The following is a 19,107-nucleotide window of genomic DNA, read 5'->3' on the forward strand; positions in this document are numbered from 1 at the left end:
GAGTGGAGAGAAAAGGGCGACATGCTGTGATCAATTTGCAAGTGTAAGCAGTGGCGGCAGCAACTGCATTCGTTTGTATGTGGAGGGAGAGAGTGGAGTCGAGGTAGATTCCGAGAGTTTTGGTATCTTTGGAGACTTTCATGGAGTTTCCGTCGATATTGAAGGAGCTGAACATGGGGTTTAGCTTGTTAAGTCTTTGCTGTGTACCTAGGAAGGGGTTTAGCTTGTTAAGTCTTTGCTGTGTACCTAGGATGAGGAGCTCTGTCTTGTCGTCATTGAGACAGAGCTCAGGTTTGGATGACATGGTATATGTCATTTAGGGATTTCAAGTCAATCGTGTAATCGCCTGTTATGGGGATAAGTATCTGGGTGTCATCGGCATAGTTAGTGTAGGTGACACCCAGATAGTCAAGTACATCAAACAGGGGTTTAGTGAAAACATTGTAGAGGGTGGGGGTTACGCACAAACCTTGGGGGACCCCGCAAGGGACTGGCGCAGGGTCGGCAGAGGAGGTTGGGGAGAATACCCTCAAGTGTCTGTTATCCAGGAATGATTGAATCCAGTTAGTGGCATTAGCGGAGAAATGGGCTGCAGTTTTCAGGTTGGTGGCAAAGGATGTTTGGATGTGTTTACAGAGATTGGCTTTTAGTTTGTTTGGAGTTATATATGAAAACTCATACATACCAATAATCAACAATGATAACTTCTTAAAGGTTTTCAAAGCCATGTAATGCTTACTTGTTTTCTTGAAAATATATACCAGGCAACAGAAATAAATGCAGCAGGTGACAATTCTTTTTTAGAAAACCTGTTTGCCAGCTTTATTTGTATTTTGCATACCACTTTGAGGGAAGGAATTCTAACATTGCACAACCTCTGATGACATTTCCTTTTACAAAAATGCCCCCACAAAAAGATGGGCTAACTTTTCAATCTGATGTACATCTACGCAAACTTTATGTAAACCAACTAAAAAATAAACGCAACTACATTTTTAAAAGATCCTCACTGACCTTAAATAAGTCCCTTTAAGGCTATACAATTAATCAAGTACCCACATTTTGAATTCATGACGGGGGTAGACCGAAGCTGTTTCTTACACGTGCAAAAAACCCACAGTAATCACTGTCGCAAACACTTCAAATTCAACTCAAGTAAGAAAGAATTTCGTGCAAGAATATTGTTTACAATCTAAGTGTTAGCATTCACCACTACATTATTTTAAGCTGAACATGTTTTTAAACAAAAATGTTATAATGTCAAAAAGGCTTGCAAAATACAATAAAGTGACCGAAAGAACACATGGCAGAAGTTTCCTATTTCAGAAAAGATTCTGGAAAGCTGGGATAAAATCAGCAAAGTCTTTTCAGATCCTCCTTGAAAAAACGTACTCAACGGTTTGCGTTTGGTCCTGTGTCCTGCAAAACTAAAATCGTACTTGGTTTGAAAACCCGTTTAAAAGTTTTCTGTAAAATCGTGGCTGACGGCATCATATTCCGCAATGAAATTTTTCAGTTCATCAATGCATCTCTCGCCTATCTCGCTCAAATTCTCCCTCAGAGCATACTGAACAGATTTTTCCAGTGAAGGATCTTTTTCAATCAGCATTTTGACGACCATTCCGAAGGTTTCACAATCCTGCCGATACACCTGCAGGTACAAAGAGAAAAATTATGAAACTCCAAGAATGAAATTCCTGTTTCAACAGTTGAATTGTTGATGCCGGAGATGCAGAATCTTCGGATGTCATTATGAATGGTTTAAGTGAGCATTACCTCAAACAAAGAAATTACATCTTCAGTGAAGACATCGTCCGATGATGAAACATTTCCTATGCAGGTGTTATATAATATGATCTGATATGAAATTTATAACACACCTACACACAAGTGTTTCAAGGCGCGACGAGGCAAGGGAGGGGGAAGAAAGGGAAGACAAAGATCCTACTAGGCCAGGTGACATTGAGATCGTGCAAGTGCAGGGGAGGGGGAAAGGGAAAAGTGCGAGGGGAAATGGTAAGGGGCAGTGCAGTACATAGGAAAACAGTAATAAATAAAAACCAATAAATACAATAAATAAGGTGCAACCAAGTGGTGGCAAGTGCAGGGGTTAAGTGCAGACATCAGGTGTCGGGTGCTGGTAGGGGGCTATAGGGATACAAAGAACAGCACCCGAGTGCAGGGGGGTTGCCAGTGGGGCAGTGCAGGTGTGCAACTGGCGGGGAGGGGATCTAGGCCCGAGGGTAGCCAGGAGACCAGAGCAATTCCAGTTCTAGACAGGAGTTCAGCAGGGGAGAGGAGGAGAGAAAGCAGAATCAAAGAGGATGGTCTTGAGGTGCTACCGGAACCGTAGATGGTTCTCGAGTTTCAGTGAGGCAGGGAGGCTGTTCCAGAGGGAGGCCGTTCCGGAAGGAGGCCCCAGCCGAAGAACGAGATCTACCACCAACTCGTTGCTTGGTGAAGCTACTGACCCGAAGGGAGTTGGAAGTGGATGAGCGAAGGGCTCAATAAGGAAAATATTTAGGAAGACAGAGTCGAAAGTATTGAGGCCCCAGAAGGCCTTGTGGACAATGCAGAGGGTTTTCAACTTGATTCACGCAGCCACTGGGTTGCCAGCACAGAGATTTCAGTCCTGGAGAGAGATGATACCAGTGCTTGAGGCCAAGGACAAGTCTCTCAGTGCTGTTTTGGATGAGATGCAGAGGGCGGAGTGTAGATGCAGGCAGATTTAGAAAGAGGCTGTTGCAGGAGTCCAGCCTAGAGAGAACCAGAGCTCTGGAGACAGTGAGCTTCTGGGGGAATGAGAAGAAAGGAACAATACCTTTGATAGGTGCAGCTGTTAGTGTGACTTCTTAGAGACGTCACAGATGCGAGGAGAGAAGTAGAGTGTGGAGTCGAAGATGACCCAGAGGTTTTTGGCCTCATAGGTGGGAGAGGGCCAAGAGAGGCGGCCAGAGTGACAGGAAAGGAGTGAGCAGGTGTGCCGATGAGCAGAATCTCCCATCTTACTGGCATTAAGGTAGATATCATTGGCGCCACACCACTCCTGGATAGCAGACAGTCAGAGATGAGAGAAGAAGAGGTGGCTGAAGGGAGCCTGAAAATGAGTTGAGTGTCATCCGCATAGCTCTGAAATTTGGGGCAGAGAGCGGCAATGCGGTGGGCAAGAAGTGCCAGGCATTGGTTGAACAGCCAGGGAGAGAGGATAGATCCCTGGGGAACACCACAGGTAGAGAAAGAGGAGAGGAAGGCTCCAAGTTAGACCTTTGAGGGTCCATCAGAGAGGAAAGAAGTCAGCCAAGCCAGAGCCTGATCGGCGATACCCAGGTTATCACAGACGGTTGAGCAGGATGGCATGGTTGACCGTGTCAAAGGCAGAAGATATATCAAGTAAGATGAGAACATAGGAGGGGGGGGTGGAATTGAGGTTGAAGAGCAGGTCTTCACGGATGTTCAGGAGAGCAGTTTCCATGCTTCTGGCAGTTATGAAGCCAGACTGATGATCCTGGAGACAACCAACAGATTCAGTGTGGAGATTAAGCTGGGAGATGGCCAGCTTTTCCAGGAGTTTGGCCAGGAAAGGAGTGATGGAGATTGGGGGATAGCTGGGCAAGACGGGTCGGCAGAGGGTTTTCTAAGAAGAGGGTGCACAAGGGAGTGCTTCAGAGGGGGAAGAGAAAACTCTGTTGGCAAAGGAGTGGTTGCAGAAGTCTGCCAAAGCAGGAGCCAGGGTGTCAATGTGGTTCTTGATGGGTTTAGAGGAACAGGGGAGAACCTGTTTTGACAAGACTTTCATAGATCAGACTTGTCTCGAAACCTCATCTGGGGAGAACAGGGGAAAGGCAGAGAATGGGGGATAAGTGGTGGCCACAGAAGGGTCAGAGGAAGAGATGGGACTAGAGGGGGGAGGAGGAGAGGAAGAGAGAGAAGACAGGATGTCCTGAGTTTTACAGATGAAATGAGAAGCCAGGGAGGGGACAGGAGAGGTTTAGACTGCATCAGGATTGGCCAGCTCCTTGCAGATTTTGAGGAGTTCGGCCGAGTTGTTGGATGCCGCAGAGACGCGGGCTTCAATGTGGGCTCTCTTCTTGGTGCAGACAGAGAGCCGGTATTACTTTTGGAGCAGGCGGCAGGCCAGTTTGTCAGAGGATGTACAGGAAGCACGCCATTTCCTCTCAGCCACCCTGCACTTGCGTTTAAGGGTGACGAGGTCCAAGTCGTACCAGGAGTTGCCCTTGGCATTGGGCTTCAAGCGCATCCTCATGTCAGGGCCAAGAACATCAAGAGTATCAGATATAGCAGAGTGGAGCATACAGAGGGCTGTTGTCAGGGTGAGAGTCGGCTAAAAGGGATCGGGGTGAGAAAGTGGCGGCAAACGCCTCAACTGACACACGCTTCATGGGTTGGATAGCCGAGAAGGTAGGTGGCAGTGCTGGGGTTGGGTTGGCTTGGCCTGGTGCGTGGAGGGAGTGATCTCGGAGGAAAGGAGAAAGTGATCACTCCAGGAGATAGGAGTGGTGAAAGGGATAGAAAGGGGAAGGTCTGAAGAGATCAGAACATCCAGCTTGTGCCCTGCATAGTGAGTCGGGCCAGAGGGGAGAATAGAAAGAGTCACAGAGGTCGCAAAAGAGTCCAGAGGAAGGGCAGGAAGCATCCAGGTGGATGTTAAAGTCTCCAAGAAGGAGGAGTTGAGTGGTCGAGACCAGGAGAGGTCCGGCCACTCAGAGGAAGGAGACGACCTGACCAGGTGGCCGATAGATGGTAGCCAGAGTAAGGGAGTGGTTAGGGGAGGGAGGGAGAGGGAGACTGCCGACGAGGCATTTAAAAGAGGAGTAGGCCTGCGCGGGAATGACAGACAGGAATCCACTCAGGGAAGATCACGGCTACACTCCATACGGAACGTTTGGATCTGGACGCAGAGAGGATCTTGTAGCCATCAGGAAGGAGAGTGTAAAAGCTTGTGACAAAGCTGGCCGTGAAGCATGTCTCGGTGAGACCAAGGATATAAAGGTCAAGTTATTCAAGGAGGCGGCTGATGCCAGAGGAGCGTTTGACAGCTGAGCGAGAGTGGCAATGTGGAGAAGGTTGCCGTCCTTGAAAGACTTCTGGGGAAGGGTACAAATCAGAGGTATGCCCTGCAGAGGTATAGAAGAAGCCTGAGGGGGGCAGAAAAGGAAGGATGAGAGAGCAAGGTAGCCAAGGAGGAGATAGCAAGGGTAGGCAAGGGAGCCGTGGAGGGAAGGGAGAGGACTGCAGAAGAAAGGAAATTGATGAGGTGAGGGAAGCGTCTATCAAAGAGGAGAAGATTGGCCCCATTCTGGTAAATATTAACGATGACCTTAGAAGAGTGGAAGGAGGGCTTCCCACAGGGTGCCACCATTAATGGGAGAATTAGAGAAAGGAGAAAGCACAGAGACCATATGAAGAGTCTAAGTCTAGAAACTGCCCCAACGAAGTATAGAAGGTATATTATGTTGGCCGAAAACCAATCGCATCATAAGCCCTACATCGCCAATAGGGAATCGTCAGCATAACCATAGGGCGTCCATTTTTGTACTGTAACATCCGCCATTTGCTTTCCTTTCCTTTCTGTTCAACGCTTTGCAAAATTTATTTTATTCTGAAAGCTCATGCACAGAGCAAGGCCACAGTCTATATGTTGAGAGACCGGCCCAGACAGAAATGCCAAACAGTACAGAAATACATTGTTTTCCTCCCTCACAAGTCCTTGAAGGCGAGCAGAGAGGCATTTAATCAGCAGCCCAGGTGCCGGCCGGCCTCGCTGAAACTGTAGAAATAGGCCGTTAAACATGAATTATACTTTCCTAGCGGCCCCCCTTTGGGGCTCTCCTTAGATCAGGCTCGCCCTAGTTCACAAATAGAAACCAGTAGATAACACGCTTTGCAATGTGTCTCTCCTACGAACACAGTATCCTTGCTGAACAAGTGCCTTATGTTCTTCATAACAAAGAACTAGGTCTGCTTACTGCAAATTGCAACTGTTGCTAAAACGAGTAATATAGATTAGGTAAGAAACATGTCATATTTGTCATAATTGTCAATTACTGAACCCTAGCTCAAGAAGATACATTATGGGCGGATTCGTTGTGTCACAAAGAGATTGTATGATTGTCTTTATATATATGATACTGTTGTACAATGTTCGCTCTCTTGCGTCTCACAAGGTCTGGGAGACACATGTTGCGAGACGTTAGACCCAGTCGGCCGACTGAGAATATATTTGCTTTGCAATAAACCCTAGTACTTGGAAATTGAACCTTGTGTCTGTTGTATCACTAGTATATGGTGATTGTGCCTTGTTTCCATATGCAAAGGGTCTTCAGGGCCTAGCAAGTCCATTGGTCAGGTGAGGGAATGACAAAGAGGTTGTCAGTGAAGGTTTGCCTGGAGGAGGCACTGGTATAGGTGTCGGCGATAGGGAGGCCTGGGTTGGAGACCAGGATGTCCTTTTTAAACCTCTTCCTACCAGATTTAGTGAGAAGAGCAGGGTAGTCGATAGAGAAGCAATTAGAAAAGATAGAGACAGAGAGCACCATAGAGTGGGTAGGTAGAGAAGTGGAGGGGTGAGAGGAGGGCATGGGGGGAACACAGGGACGTGCGCAAGCAGATGAGACAGACGCCACAATAGTAGACAATTGAACAAGAACAAGAGCTCAAACAATAGAAGAACAGTTGATGGGTGAAAGCTTTGCGAGAAGGCAAAGCCAAAGACAGTACTACTATGAAAGTAATTTAAACAATGGCGACAGACAACTGGGTCTGAGAATCCTGTTAGTGGGACAAAGGCCTAGGTTTCACAATGCAATTCTAAATACTTTCACAATGCAATTTTAAAAACCACAGAAATAACATTTGGTCTGAGAATCCTGTCAAAAGTGAGAAAAGCCTAGATTTCACAATGTAATTTTAAATACTTTCACAATGCAATTTTAAATATGTGATACATTCTACACATTTGAGTTAAACACATGCCCTGTGTACTCAATTGCTAATTTGAAGAGGCATGTATGCTACTAAGTAAAGGGATTTTTCCTAGCTACCACACTGTTCTGCGTTTCGTGTCATGTGTAGGTGTTTAGTCATCAAAATACATATTGTGTGGGCTCATGGTCCCAGTTAAGGTCAGCTGACGCGTGTTTCTCCACCCCACTCTTTGCCTCCCCCACAGTCCCAAGATAAATGTATTAGATTAGTTGGTGCTGCATTAAAAGACACAGTTGCGGAGCCTCTAACGTGATCACTTTAGACAATTTCCTCATATATCTCTCACAAAGAGCCATTTACTATAATCCACACAAACAGGCTTGTCACATTCCTGACCTGAAAGCAGTAAGACATCAGTGTGAATCCCATTTTAAAAAGGGTTCTGAACCTGTGTACCCACCACTAGGCCCTTTAAGACAAGGTAGCAATACTCTTGAGATGCTGAATTTACTCAAACTTCAATAATCAGACCGACTCAAAAAGTTGGCAAAGTTCATCTGTTTTAACATCAACTATCTAAAACAGGGAGTACAACGGACATCATCCGATGTTCGCTAGAGCTCTCAAACATTTCATAAAAAACAGCAATCTTGTACTAAAATTGTTGATGTCAATCTACGTGGCAAACTACTACTATGTGTACAGACGTCAGTTTCTTCAGGGTGCGTTGGCTCCACTCCGCACAACGTCACCTTCGTCTGTGTTCACTTTACCCACTTCCTCTGGGACTTTATTCGAATGGCCATCATATATTTGTGTACGCAGATATGGTTTTCTCAATGGGAACCTTGCTTCCAGGATTCTTTGCGGTATAGATATTCTCACTGGCACTGAACGGGTCTCATACTCTTGCTTCCAACATATAGGCAGCATGGCGGCGGAGTTTCGAGCGGGGGTACTTGGCTCCACCTCCTCTACAGTTCTACAGGTTACGAGCTCACAGCCAAGTTCTGAGTCCTGTCATGGTCACCCTTCCATACCATTGATATTTAACATCTTTATTTGGAATTACTTTCACCCACCAAAGAAGTTACATGTCTCCCAACAAGCCTTCATGACCCATGCAAAATTCTTCAGCTCCATTGGCCTCAACTAGACTCTGCGCCAAAAAGCATGTTATAGCATTTCGCTTGTCCATACACCAGGTTGAGAAGCATGCTCTGTGCTCAATCTCCTCCTTGTGGAGCACCTAGAGACATTTTGGTTATTAAAGCACCAATTGAAAATTGATCCTAGTTGAATCTGTTCCAGTTTTTTTTTTTAAGTTGAAGTGATGCATTACCTTGGCAAGGCAGCGGATGGGACAGCAGACCTTGCAGACACTGTTGATTAACAGGGCCATGTCACCCAAAGGAAACTTCTATTTCTCCCCTTTGAACTCCCTGTGAAATTTGAGTCAGAAGATCTGACAATTGAAATGACTGAGAACCCAAGCATCTTCACAATATTCACCTAGCAGAAATGTGCTCTGAAGGAGCAGGAAGAGGACATGAAGTCCTCAACAAAACACCTAATAAGTAGGCCAGTAATGTCCTGTTGGAAGGTGGATCTGAAAACAGGGTTACACTATTTTCTCTGGTGCCAATATCCTTTGTTTATTGTTTTACTATGATCAGAAGTGACAACTAAGAACCCTACTCAATCTTGTATAAACTGGCATAGAAAAAGGAGGGAAACTTGTGAGGAAATATGTAATAAGGCCTCTTTTGGATCTTTGGAGGGGTTATAAAGCAACTCCTTTTCTTTGGCTCTCACAGGGGAAGGAAGGAAATGTATGGTTGTAATTGATTCTCTGCTCAGGGTTACGTTGTCGTCTCATTAAGGAACTTTTTAAGTATGCCATTAACACCCTGAACCGAGAACTATACCGATTGGCCCACCAGGCTGCCAACACCCTAAGGATAGCCTGTATCAACCTACAAGCAACTAACCAGCCATGCCCTTGCTAACCTCGCCAACAAACATATCAACACCAGAGGCCTGGGCATTTACAGATTAAGGATGAATGACTGTGAAAAGAAAGGTACCAGGACGCAACCCTTCACCTATGATCCAAGTATATGGAATAACGCTGCACCGGACATCAGAATGGCCCCATTGAACATCTCTCAGGCAAATAATGAACAAAAACCTCCCCAGGCTGGCTCTACATTAACATCAAAACCTCTATTCCATGCCTTTAACCCTCTTTATTCTCTCTCTCTCTCTCTCTCTCCCTCCCTCTCTCTCTCTCCCTCTGTCTCTCTCTCTCTTTATATATATATATGTTTCTAACTTTAACCATATTGTATCTTAACTGAACTCAAACCACTGTGCTTGTTATGCACTTGTACCACTGTAAAGTGCTCCATTCATTCCCAGATATATTTGCACTTTAAAAAAAAAACAATACATGCCCTCAAACGGACATCTGTAGTAATCAACCTCAAAGCAAAGAATGCCCAGTTACACCTGCACAGCAAGCAGGTGGCAACCAGGTGTAGGATCTCCAAACACAAGCAACCATGCATACTTGCACACATGGCATTGACTGCAGAACCAAGAATGGTTCAATGTGGCGTAGATACAAGCGCCAAGAAAGGACATAGAAGAGACAAAGATCTCACTTGAAAATGAAAACTTGAAGTTAAAAGCAGTGACATACTTGAACTACAAGGCAGATTCTGACAACTTGCAATTCGAGAGAAAAAATTAAAATGAGGTGGAATTTGCCGTGGCTGTGCGTGTCCGAGAAGAGGGGAGTGGCTGAGGGACCTGTGTGAATGTGTGCAGATTCTACCGATTTGAAAGTGGTGAAGTTATGACAACGGGTTGGCTATTCACTGGCATGTTTTAGTTCAACCCAGGGGTGTTGCTAGGTCTGGAAAGTAACGCCTCTGGTTCAACCAGTGGAAAGAACAAGTTACTTACCAACTGCTAACGTTCTTTAGATTGGATGTTCCTCGAACGTATTCCACATCTTTGACATGTAATGTCCACAGCTGTGTAGTTCGGAAACTTTTTCAGGAGAGGGCGTCTTGCGTTGATGGCGTCAGGTTGATGTCGCTCCAAGGCCTCCGTCGAGGGTGATGTCACCGGATGTTATAAATAGTACGCACAGCGCCCGTAGCCTCAGTTTATGTTTTTCCCCCATAACGTTTGGCACAAATCCAATGCCTGCTTGACTGCACATAGCCTTGCGGAAACGTAAGCTACAATCGCATAGGAAATTCTCCAGAGGGGCAGGCTGGGAGGGGGATGTGGAATACATTGGAGGAACATCCAATCGAAAGAACGTTAGCAGTTGGTAAGTAACTTGTTCTTCGAATGGATGGTGTCCTCCAACGTATTCCACATCTTTGACAGACTACCAAAGCAGTACCAGAAAACGGAGGAGGGAAAAGTATTTAGAGTATTCAATCAGATAGCGGAATAACGAACCACCTTACCAAAGGCCATATCTTGATCATGGCTCGTATCCAGGGAATAATGTTTAACAAAAGTGTGGCTAGAAGCCCATGTGGTTGCATCACAAATATTCCTAATAGGAACTCCCCGTTGTAGAGCGGAAGTAGCCACGCCCCTAGTGGAATGAGCTTGCAGCCCTTCAGGAGGGTTCTTAACCGCCAATCGGTAACATTCAGTAATGGTGAGGATAATCCACCTGGACAGATCTGTTTGGTAACAGCCTGGCCCAATCGGTGTCCAGCATATGCCACAAAGAGTTGATCATCCACTCTGACCCTGGACATCCTAGAAATGTAAAAAGCTCAGAGATCTCCTAGGATCCAACCTATGGAGTCGCTCCACTTCCTTCTTTCCATCCTCCTCCTCATCCTGGTAAGGAAGAACCACTTTCTGGATCAAATGAAATTCAGATACTACCTTAGGTAGAAAGGAAGGACGTACACTTAGTACAACCCTGTCCTTGTGTAATACAGTAAAGGGCGGCTTAGATGAAAGTGTCTGCAATTCACTCACCCATGCGAGCGGAAGTAACCGCAACCAAGAACACGGTCTTGAAGGACAATTATCTCAAAGGACAAGAGTGCAAAGGTTCAAACGGAGCACCCATCAGAAATTTCAAAACCAAAATTCAAATCCCAAACCAGCACCTGGAAAGGGGATGGCGGGAACACAGTCAGTCCTTTAAGAAATTGAGAAATCGAAGGAATCAAAGTAAGAGCATTCTTCAGACGAGCGCTTAAATATAGACAGCGCCGCCAGGTAACCTTTAATATTACCGACTTGAAGGCCCCTGTGGGCCAAAGAAATTAAGAAAGACAACACCATAGGAATGGAACACTGAAAAGGATCAACATTTTGTCCTCTGGACCAGTCGCAAAATGTACGTCAACGGTACAAGGATTTTGTTGCTGGCCTTCCAGAAGGATTTCCTGAGCCAACTCCCACTTGTGAGAGATTGTACTCTGCCTGCTCAGAGCGTCCGCTGCTAATCTCCGGCGAGATGAACTGCAGAGATCAAAATTCCCTGCTGGATGGCCCAGAACCAGAGCTGCATCGCCTCTCTGCACAACGGGAGTGACCCTACCCACCCTTTTTTGTTGAGGTAATGCACGGCCACTGTCTTGTCAGTCATGATCAGGACACTCTTCCCACGCGCAGACAGCAGAAAAGCTTTCAGGGCTAGCCTGATGGCCCCTCAGCTCTAACAGATTGATGTGGAGTTTGGACTCAGATGGAGATAAACGACGGCTGGCGGTCAAGTCGTTGGCATGAGCACCCCATCCTGTGAGAGAAGCATCTGTCACTACAGTCACCTCCGACCACGGTTGCCAATACGGCTCCCCCTTCATCAGGTTCCCCTCTTTGGCCCACCACAGAAGATCTTGGGAGACCGAGAGTGGAATCTGAACGGGATACGACATCTTGCCTGAGAACTGTGACCACTGCATCTTGAGGACCCATTGCAGGGATCTCATCCTCAGCCTGGCCTCCGGCACCAGAAAAATGCAGGATGCCATGAGGCCGGGCAACCTTAAGAAATCGAAAAGCCGGGAGACTCTGGGCATGTTGAAACTTGTCCACCATCTGCACAATGTGATGAGCCCTCACCTTGGGAGGCGAGCACTTTCCCAAGGACGTGTCCAACACAGCCCGATGTATTGGAGCTGTTGAGGTGTCAGATGCGACTTCTTGAAATTGAGGGAGAAGCCCAGCTTGTGGAGGGAGCGGCAGATGAGACTGAGGTGCTCCAATGTGGTTGCAACGTTTGAACAAACTCCCATGTTCTGGGAATGTACCACACTGTATCAGTAACAGACTGCTTCAGTTATTTGCCGCTTATTTTCTTGAGGAGAATCAACTACTTTAGAATTGGCCCATATATCTGCCCCCCCAGGATGGCTTTGGGTTTTCCAACGCAGTTTGAATAACATACGTCTTGCCTTGAAAAGGACCCGTTGTTCTGGGTCGAAACACGTGTCGGCAGTCTTGTTTTTGCATCATTTCATAAAATCTGTTTCAACAGCGTATTTTGACTGAAGAATCTACTTGCTTTGGACTCTTTGTTTCACCGTATCTGTTGTCCAGTTACACACTCAATTTGAATAGGACATTTACCATTTGCTCAGGGCTGCGCAATCATTTAGAGGTGACAATTTCAAGTGTTTGAAATCTGAAGGGAAGTTGCGGGGGCGGGGCTATTTATACCAGACGTCCTATTGGGGGTGGGGGGGGGCTTAAAGCACTCAAAAAGAATTTGATAGACTGAAGTGTCAAAGTTTTCCATAGGAAAATGCTAAGTTAAAGTTACTGAGGTTGCCCAGACTGATGACTGGGAAAGATTCACAGCATGTGAATCCATGAAAGACCTAATGCTGGAGAACTTGTGTTACTATTACAATCCCCACTTGTGGAACTGGGTGTGCACCCAACGATCTTTATCCCTGCCTCTTTAATCCAGAGGGAGACATTGATTTTCTATCCCCTCAATACACATAATCAGCTAAAATGTCTTGAACACATGTTGATTACCCCATTGTCCTGCAGTTTGAGAGAGATTGTAATCTGCCCTTCATTTATTCTTTAGGTCACATTAACGTCCTCCTGTCATTAATTGAATTGAAGTCATCTTTCCTTTATCATCGTTGAAAAGGACAGTGGAAATTGTGCTCCTGGTGAAGGGACTGCAGTCCCAAAATGTTTTGGGCATTCATCTGTATAGGAATATATATGTATTTGATGGAATGTGATGAATTAACTGTAATATGATTTAACCATATATGGACCAACTTTATGTCAGGTTTATGCGAATAATAACATTTTTTGCTATTAAAACTGTAGTATTGAATATTCTTCCTAAATTGTATACCATTGAGTAGTCCTAACAACCGTTTGTTCATACAAACATAGTTGGTGTGCAGGTGATGCAAGTGTTTCACAGCCTGTGGACACCGGTTTCTCTCTCCTTCAGAACTCATTATCTGCCTACATGGGAATTGGAAACACTTATCTCTGCTTTGAAGTCAATAAATAGTGACATTTCTTCATTCTCTTTGGCTTCAGGTAATGCCGGATTCTGCCTGACCTCCACAGTCAAAGAGAAATGACACACCCTTTATGTTTGAAATGATGTACATTAGACCATAAAGACCTTTGAATGGAGGAGAGAGAATCCTATGCAGAGGCGAGCCTCTGACAGGAAGATGTCCTGAATGGATGGAGCCACGATAGACCACAGAAACTGTGGTAGTGTGGAGAGCAAATAAAATGCTTGCAAGATGCCGGAATGCTGGTTTCCTGACCGAATGAGAAGCCAAGGTCGGGAGAGAAGACGGTAAAGCAACAGTCTTATCTAGTGGCCGGACCACACTGAAGCCCTGGGACGCAGAGACCAGACCGCTGCAGATAAGTCGGATCCCTGTACACCGCAGAAGAAGTGCAACAACTGCCTAGCCGGGCAGAGCAAGGGAAGAGACGGCTCCCAAAGAGGTAACGCTGTTGAGAAGGGCAAATAGTAATAGTAGAAGCTGGACAATCTACAAAGGTTATGTGAGCCCAGAAAACCCGAAAGGGCAGACATTGTCACAAAGCCCTGCTAAAGCCGGACTAGAAGAAGTGCATGGGGCTTTGGCGAGCCCCGAGAGCCTTGAGAATCTGACAGACTTTCGAGTCTGGGAAAGCTACAAGGGTTATGGGAGACAGATAAACCCGAAAAGAAATAAAACATTGAAACTGAACTGTATTGCGAATAATTGATTAACTTTTAAAGACTGAACTGGAGAAGGAGATCCAAGGGATTGGGCCAAAGACATAGGCTATTGCTCCAGCCTCCTGTTTTTGATTATATTTTTCTTAAGTGGTAGGGACTATTTAGCCAATAGGATATGGACTAATGACTTAGATGAGCACCCTTACTTTTAGATTTCTAGGTAGGAAACTTCCCTCATAGTGATAGGATTAGATAGGTGTTTTTCTTATATGAATAAAACCCCCGTAAAATGTCACTACTTAGTTCGACTTCTTCTGGTTCGACACACCATCCAGAGTATTGAACCCATGACATTGTCCAGTTTTCAAGGCGAGCACATTGCGCTTCTGTTATCCACTCAGCTTGGAATTTTGTAGGTCCAGAAAAAAGACAAAACACCCCTGGCTTCTTAGTACTATAATAATTGGTGTTCCTATTATTACTAGTCCGATTACAACGAAAATCCCAGTCAGTCAAGTGCACACAACCAATTTATATGGAGAAAAATGAGGAAACAAAAATTGTTCTCTCTATGACTACATTGCTGCCGCCCTATAGTTAAGGTGAGTCGGACTTCCCATAGGACACCTGAAAAAATGAATTGCCAACAACTTTTGACTCGTGCGATGGATTTGGCTGGAATTCTGAAGACAATTAGGGATGTAAGGGCCCCCACAGACTGAACAATTTAGGAAAGTTCTGGTAAAGAAAAGTTGCGGCCTAGTACCCAATCATTTTGCCATAGTCTGAAGCAGGTCTGAAACAACTCGAAGCTATGAATCTCGATCCATGTGTGGTTTGAGGTTATTACGTTCAGTAGTTTTCAAAATATTTGATGGAAAAGGGGGGGGGGCACTCCTCCGAAATAGATAGCTATATCTCAGGTAAACTGCAGAGAAACCAGGTGTTTATAAATGAAACAGCCGCCATTTTTTTTGCCCCTCGTTGTGAGAGAGAGGGGCGCGGATATACCAGAGGATATAGGAAAATGAAACGTAGGAAAAGGCCAGTTGCAGGTCAAAAAACATGCAAATGCCATCAGGCTAGAGGTGGGAGGCAAGAGGACACCAAGTGAAATTTAGAAGTTGGAGGCGGCCTAGGGACTGAGTTTGCAGCACAAAGCTTTTCTGTAACCACAGCTATCAGACAAAATAGCTGACATCTCAAAGCAAACTGCGTCACAGAAATAGTATGTGTTCTGGGGGAAATGGGAGCGGTCAGGGGAGGTGAGGAGGCGATCATGGGTGTGTGGTGAGCAGGCACAGAGGAGGGGGACACTTGGTGAGGGCCTGGGGGACAGTGAAGCATATTTATTTCAGCCGCTTTTCCGATATGCCCCGCTACAAGGACTACAGATAGCCGGAGGGTTATCTGTGATGTCATTGCGGCCATAGGCTGAACAGCAGGGGGAACACAGTTAAGGTGACTTTAGCTGAATTTCGGGGATTTTGTTGTGTTAGTAAAGTTTTTCATTGAAAATACACACGCCTTGTTACAGCCCTTGATTCAGAAAAACATCTAATTGCATTAAGGATGCTACATTTCTTTTGAAGAGACTGGAACCAATTACTTCAGATAGTCAGGACACACGTTTATTTGTTTATGTAAAGAGCTTGCACACCTCGATATTGCATGATTTAGAATTTGAGGCTGCAGAATGTTTCCTGTTGCCGGAGAACCACATTGGGGCATCTAAAGAGTTATTTTGACCTCTGTTGATCTCACAAAACTCTTACCTTAAAAGCAAACATTGGTATTATCGACACATTTCAGGCATGTACATGGGAGCTACATCGCAAAATCTTATACCAATTGTTTTATGCACACATTTGAGTTTGAGCATATTTTTGAACAGCCGACTTGGCACAAATACTTGAAACACTAGGGGGTGGGAGGGGCGATGATATTTTTAAGGGTATAATGGAGTCCACTAAAACGTTGCATTGTTCTTTTTACTATTTTAACAGCATTGATTACTGTATTCAGTTTACTGCTAGTGTGACTACTCTATGAGATTAATTTCTTGATGTGGAGGTGACCCCAGAACTAAGAGGTTTTGTTACTAACATACACACCAAACCCACTGAAAAACAATATACTCCACCTGTTGAGCTTTCATCTGTCCAACATACTCAAGAGTCTGCCATATAGTCTGCAACACGAAAAACGAAAAGGGTTGGAGGAAACCCAAACAGTGAGGTTATTTCTAGCAGTATTGGTGCTCATACATTTATTTTTTAGGGTCGGACAGGCTGTCCGACCACAAAAAAATCTTTTTTAAATTAAGCAAGAAATACGTCTTTACCACTTCTTATTCTATCCACCGATACACAGGCAGCACACACTAGGGATACCCTGTATGGTAAGTAGGGACAGTCATAGCCTTCTCTGTCCTTCTTCCTGTCTTTCTGTCTGGACAAGCCTAGGTTAAAGCACATTCCCATTTGATGACCTACTAGGCAATAATCACTTCAGACCTACTGATGGATGGAACCAGCCTTGGTTATCCTCCGAGACCTTACATAACACATTACCGTTTATTAACACCACTACCGCTTATAAAAACCCACTTGTTGGGCTTGCCTGTCCACCCTTTTCGTGTTACAGAATATTGCTTGGGCAGAATCCCTTTAAATAGTTGGCAAGCACTCACACCCCCTTTTGTTTTTTCTAGTTCTTCCATATAGTCAACAGCTCAGCGTAAAAGGTGTTGGTAATGAACAAGAGTGCACTAGAGAGAAGTAATCTTTAAGACTTGTTTATCCTGTGGATAGCCACAAAAACTCAGGGTACCAAGTGAGAAATTAGGCTAAGAAGATGAGATACTCCTTTCCACATGACTCTACAGTACATGCTGTTAGGGAATATGTCACTTGCTGCTATGTTACCTCTATATTTGTGGAGCCCCCCCACTTTTTGCTTCTGTTTCAGCCTCCTGTGCTGACTTTCCGCTAGAGAAGCACAGCCTTCAATGCACGCCACTGGATCTTTCGCTCATTGTTATGGGAAAACTGACTTGTCATTCAGGCAGTCAGTATTGAGAAACAGAAACTTTGTTTATCAGTCTTATGACTTTGTTGCCACTTTTGGCAACTGTATTTCAGTGCACAAAGTGCATTACTGCACCACACACTGGGGTCCTTGTGTTTTTGGGCCCTAGGCATCCCCCCCAAGGACTTTTTGGTAACTGGACCATGTGCCTAGAAAGTAGGCTGGTGGCAACAGAATCTTTTTCATGTGTTTTTATATTTCTTTACCGAGCCATACTGTGCTTACCACGTTTGGCTCATGACTGTGGCCAGTGTCCGTCATGGCCGTGCCACAAAGTCTTTCGTCTTCTATTTTGGCCATTTTCTCATTTGGCCTTTCTCCTGGTCTTTGTGGCTCGGGGAATCCTTACTTGGGCATGCATTCACCCGTGAAAGCTGGCGCTTTTTTCGCAGGCTAATGCATGTCTTGTGTGTGGGTACCCAGGGCTCCACAGTACTGGTGCCAGCATGTCTGGTGTGCACGAGAGCCACAGTGGTACCCGACTGGACCACTGCTTACGTGCATGAGTGGGGCAGATCTACTCATTGGCCAGCTGGGTGCGAGCACTCACTGGACTTTGGGATGAGGATGTGGCCTGAGTGCAGACCCACCGATCACCCAAATGTCTGAATCGACCTATACACAGAGCCAAGGATCCAGAGAAGCTAAGCAGATCCAAGGACTATCCGGAGCCGCAAATCACTCAACACCTCATTGTTGCCCTGCAAACGAGCCTTCCTGGAAGTGTCCCTCGGCCCTCCAGTGGACCGACCAGCTTGTACTTTGGCACCTGCGTTGGAGCGTTGCTACATTGAGTTTTGCCTCAAGCTTTGGGGAAATCATGGGTCGCACTGCTAAGAATATCCTTGCCAAATTACGTTGACCCAGCTGCTTTGGGCAGCGAGAGAGGAGCGTGCGTCAGACCGTGAGACTAGGGTGCCCCAGTGTCACTGTGTGACAGTGGCGGTTGCTGCTGGCGACTTTCCAGCCTTTCTTCAAGTGTCCTGCGACCAGCTGCATTGGTGCTTTGTCTTGCATTTGCGACGAGAGATCCAGCTTAAGTTGTAAACCAGACCCGCATCTGCACACGCCGCGTCTGTGCACTTTGAAGCTTAACCGAGGAGGGGATCTCGTACTCCAGACGACCATCTCCAAGCTTGCCAGGTTTGGACCCGGAATGAGCTAAGGGCGTTGAGTAATCATACCACTTACCGGTGGCTCCTAGTTCATTCAAACCATTTTTACACACAAAGAATCCCTTGTGGTCCTTGCCTTGGGTGGCTCTTGGCTCTTAAAGCCGTCCGAAGGTTGGGGACAGCCCTGTTCTCTGCAGCAGATACTCCTCCTACTCTTGAAACCGAATTTGCACACTCCATAATCCTCTTGCTAACTTTTCCTTCGCATTATTTCCCTTTGTAAGCTTTACGCATCACTGAGTGTTTTTACGCATAGACTTGACACTAAGCACAAGGCTCCAATCTTCGTAGAGCTGGACTTTTTTAAGTTAGGGATCTTCATCTCTGGAGTTGGCCAATGTATTAAAGTTGGTCTGCTTACCCTCCCAACAGGTTTTAGCGAGAAACCGCACTTAACTTCATTGACCGAAAAGTGACTGTACATATATTTTACATAGTGTGTGTTTAAGTAGTGATATTATAGAGTTTGCCATTATTCGCTTGTGATTGTTCTGGGCCTAATAAACTAAATATGTTTGATCTACTACTGTCTAGGGCTAATTCTTGTCATCCTACTGTGTTTGCGGCTTGCCCTACCAAGCATCTACGCAATGGAACGCACTGCCACCCGCACTCCGAGGTGAAAGCTCACACCTAGCCTTTAGAAAAGCTGCCAAAACACTACTCTTCACATAACCACGCCAC

General features: G+C 45.6%; 1 protein-coding gene across 2 annotated transcripts in view; it reads right to left on the bottom strand.

The window, feature by feature from the left end:
• Window positions 1-793: 793 nt before the first annotated feature.
• Window positions 794-19,107, bottom strand: part of PPHLN1 (periphilin 1) — a 401,076-nt gene continuing 382,762 nt past the window's right edge. For both annotated transcript variants that reach the window (XM_069628026.1, XM_069628027.1), the window contains exon 11: window positions 794-1,651. In XM_069628026.1, coding sequence (XP_069484127.1) covers window positions 1,457-1,651 — 195 coding nt within the window. In that variant the 3' untranslated portion in view covers window positions 794-1,456. The remainder of the gene's footprint in view (window positions 1,652-19,107) is intronic.

Source organism: Ambystoma mexicanum, chromosome 12, assembly GCF_040938575.1.
Source record: "Ambystoma mexicanum isolate Mex_15411 chromosome 12, UKY_AmexF1_1, whole genome shotgun sequence".
NCBI lineage: Eukaryota > Metazoa > Chordata > Amphibia > Caudata > Ambystomatidae > Ambystoma > Ambystoma mexicanum.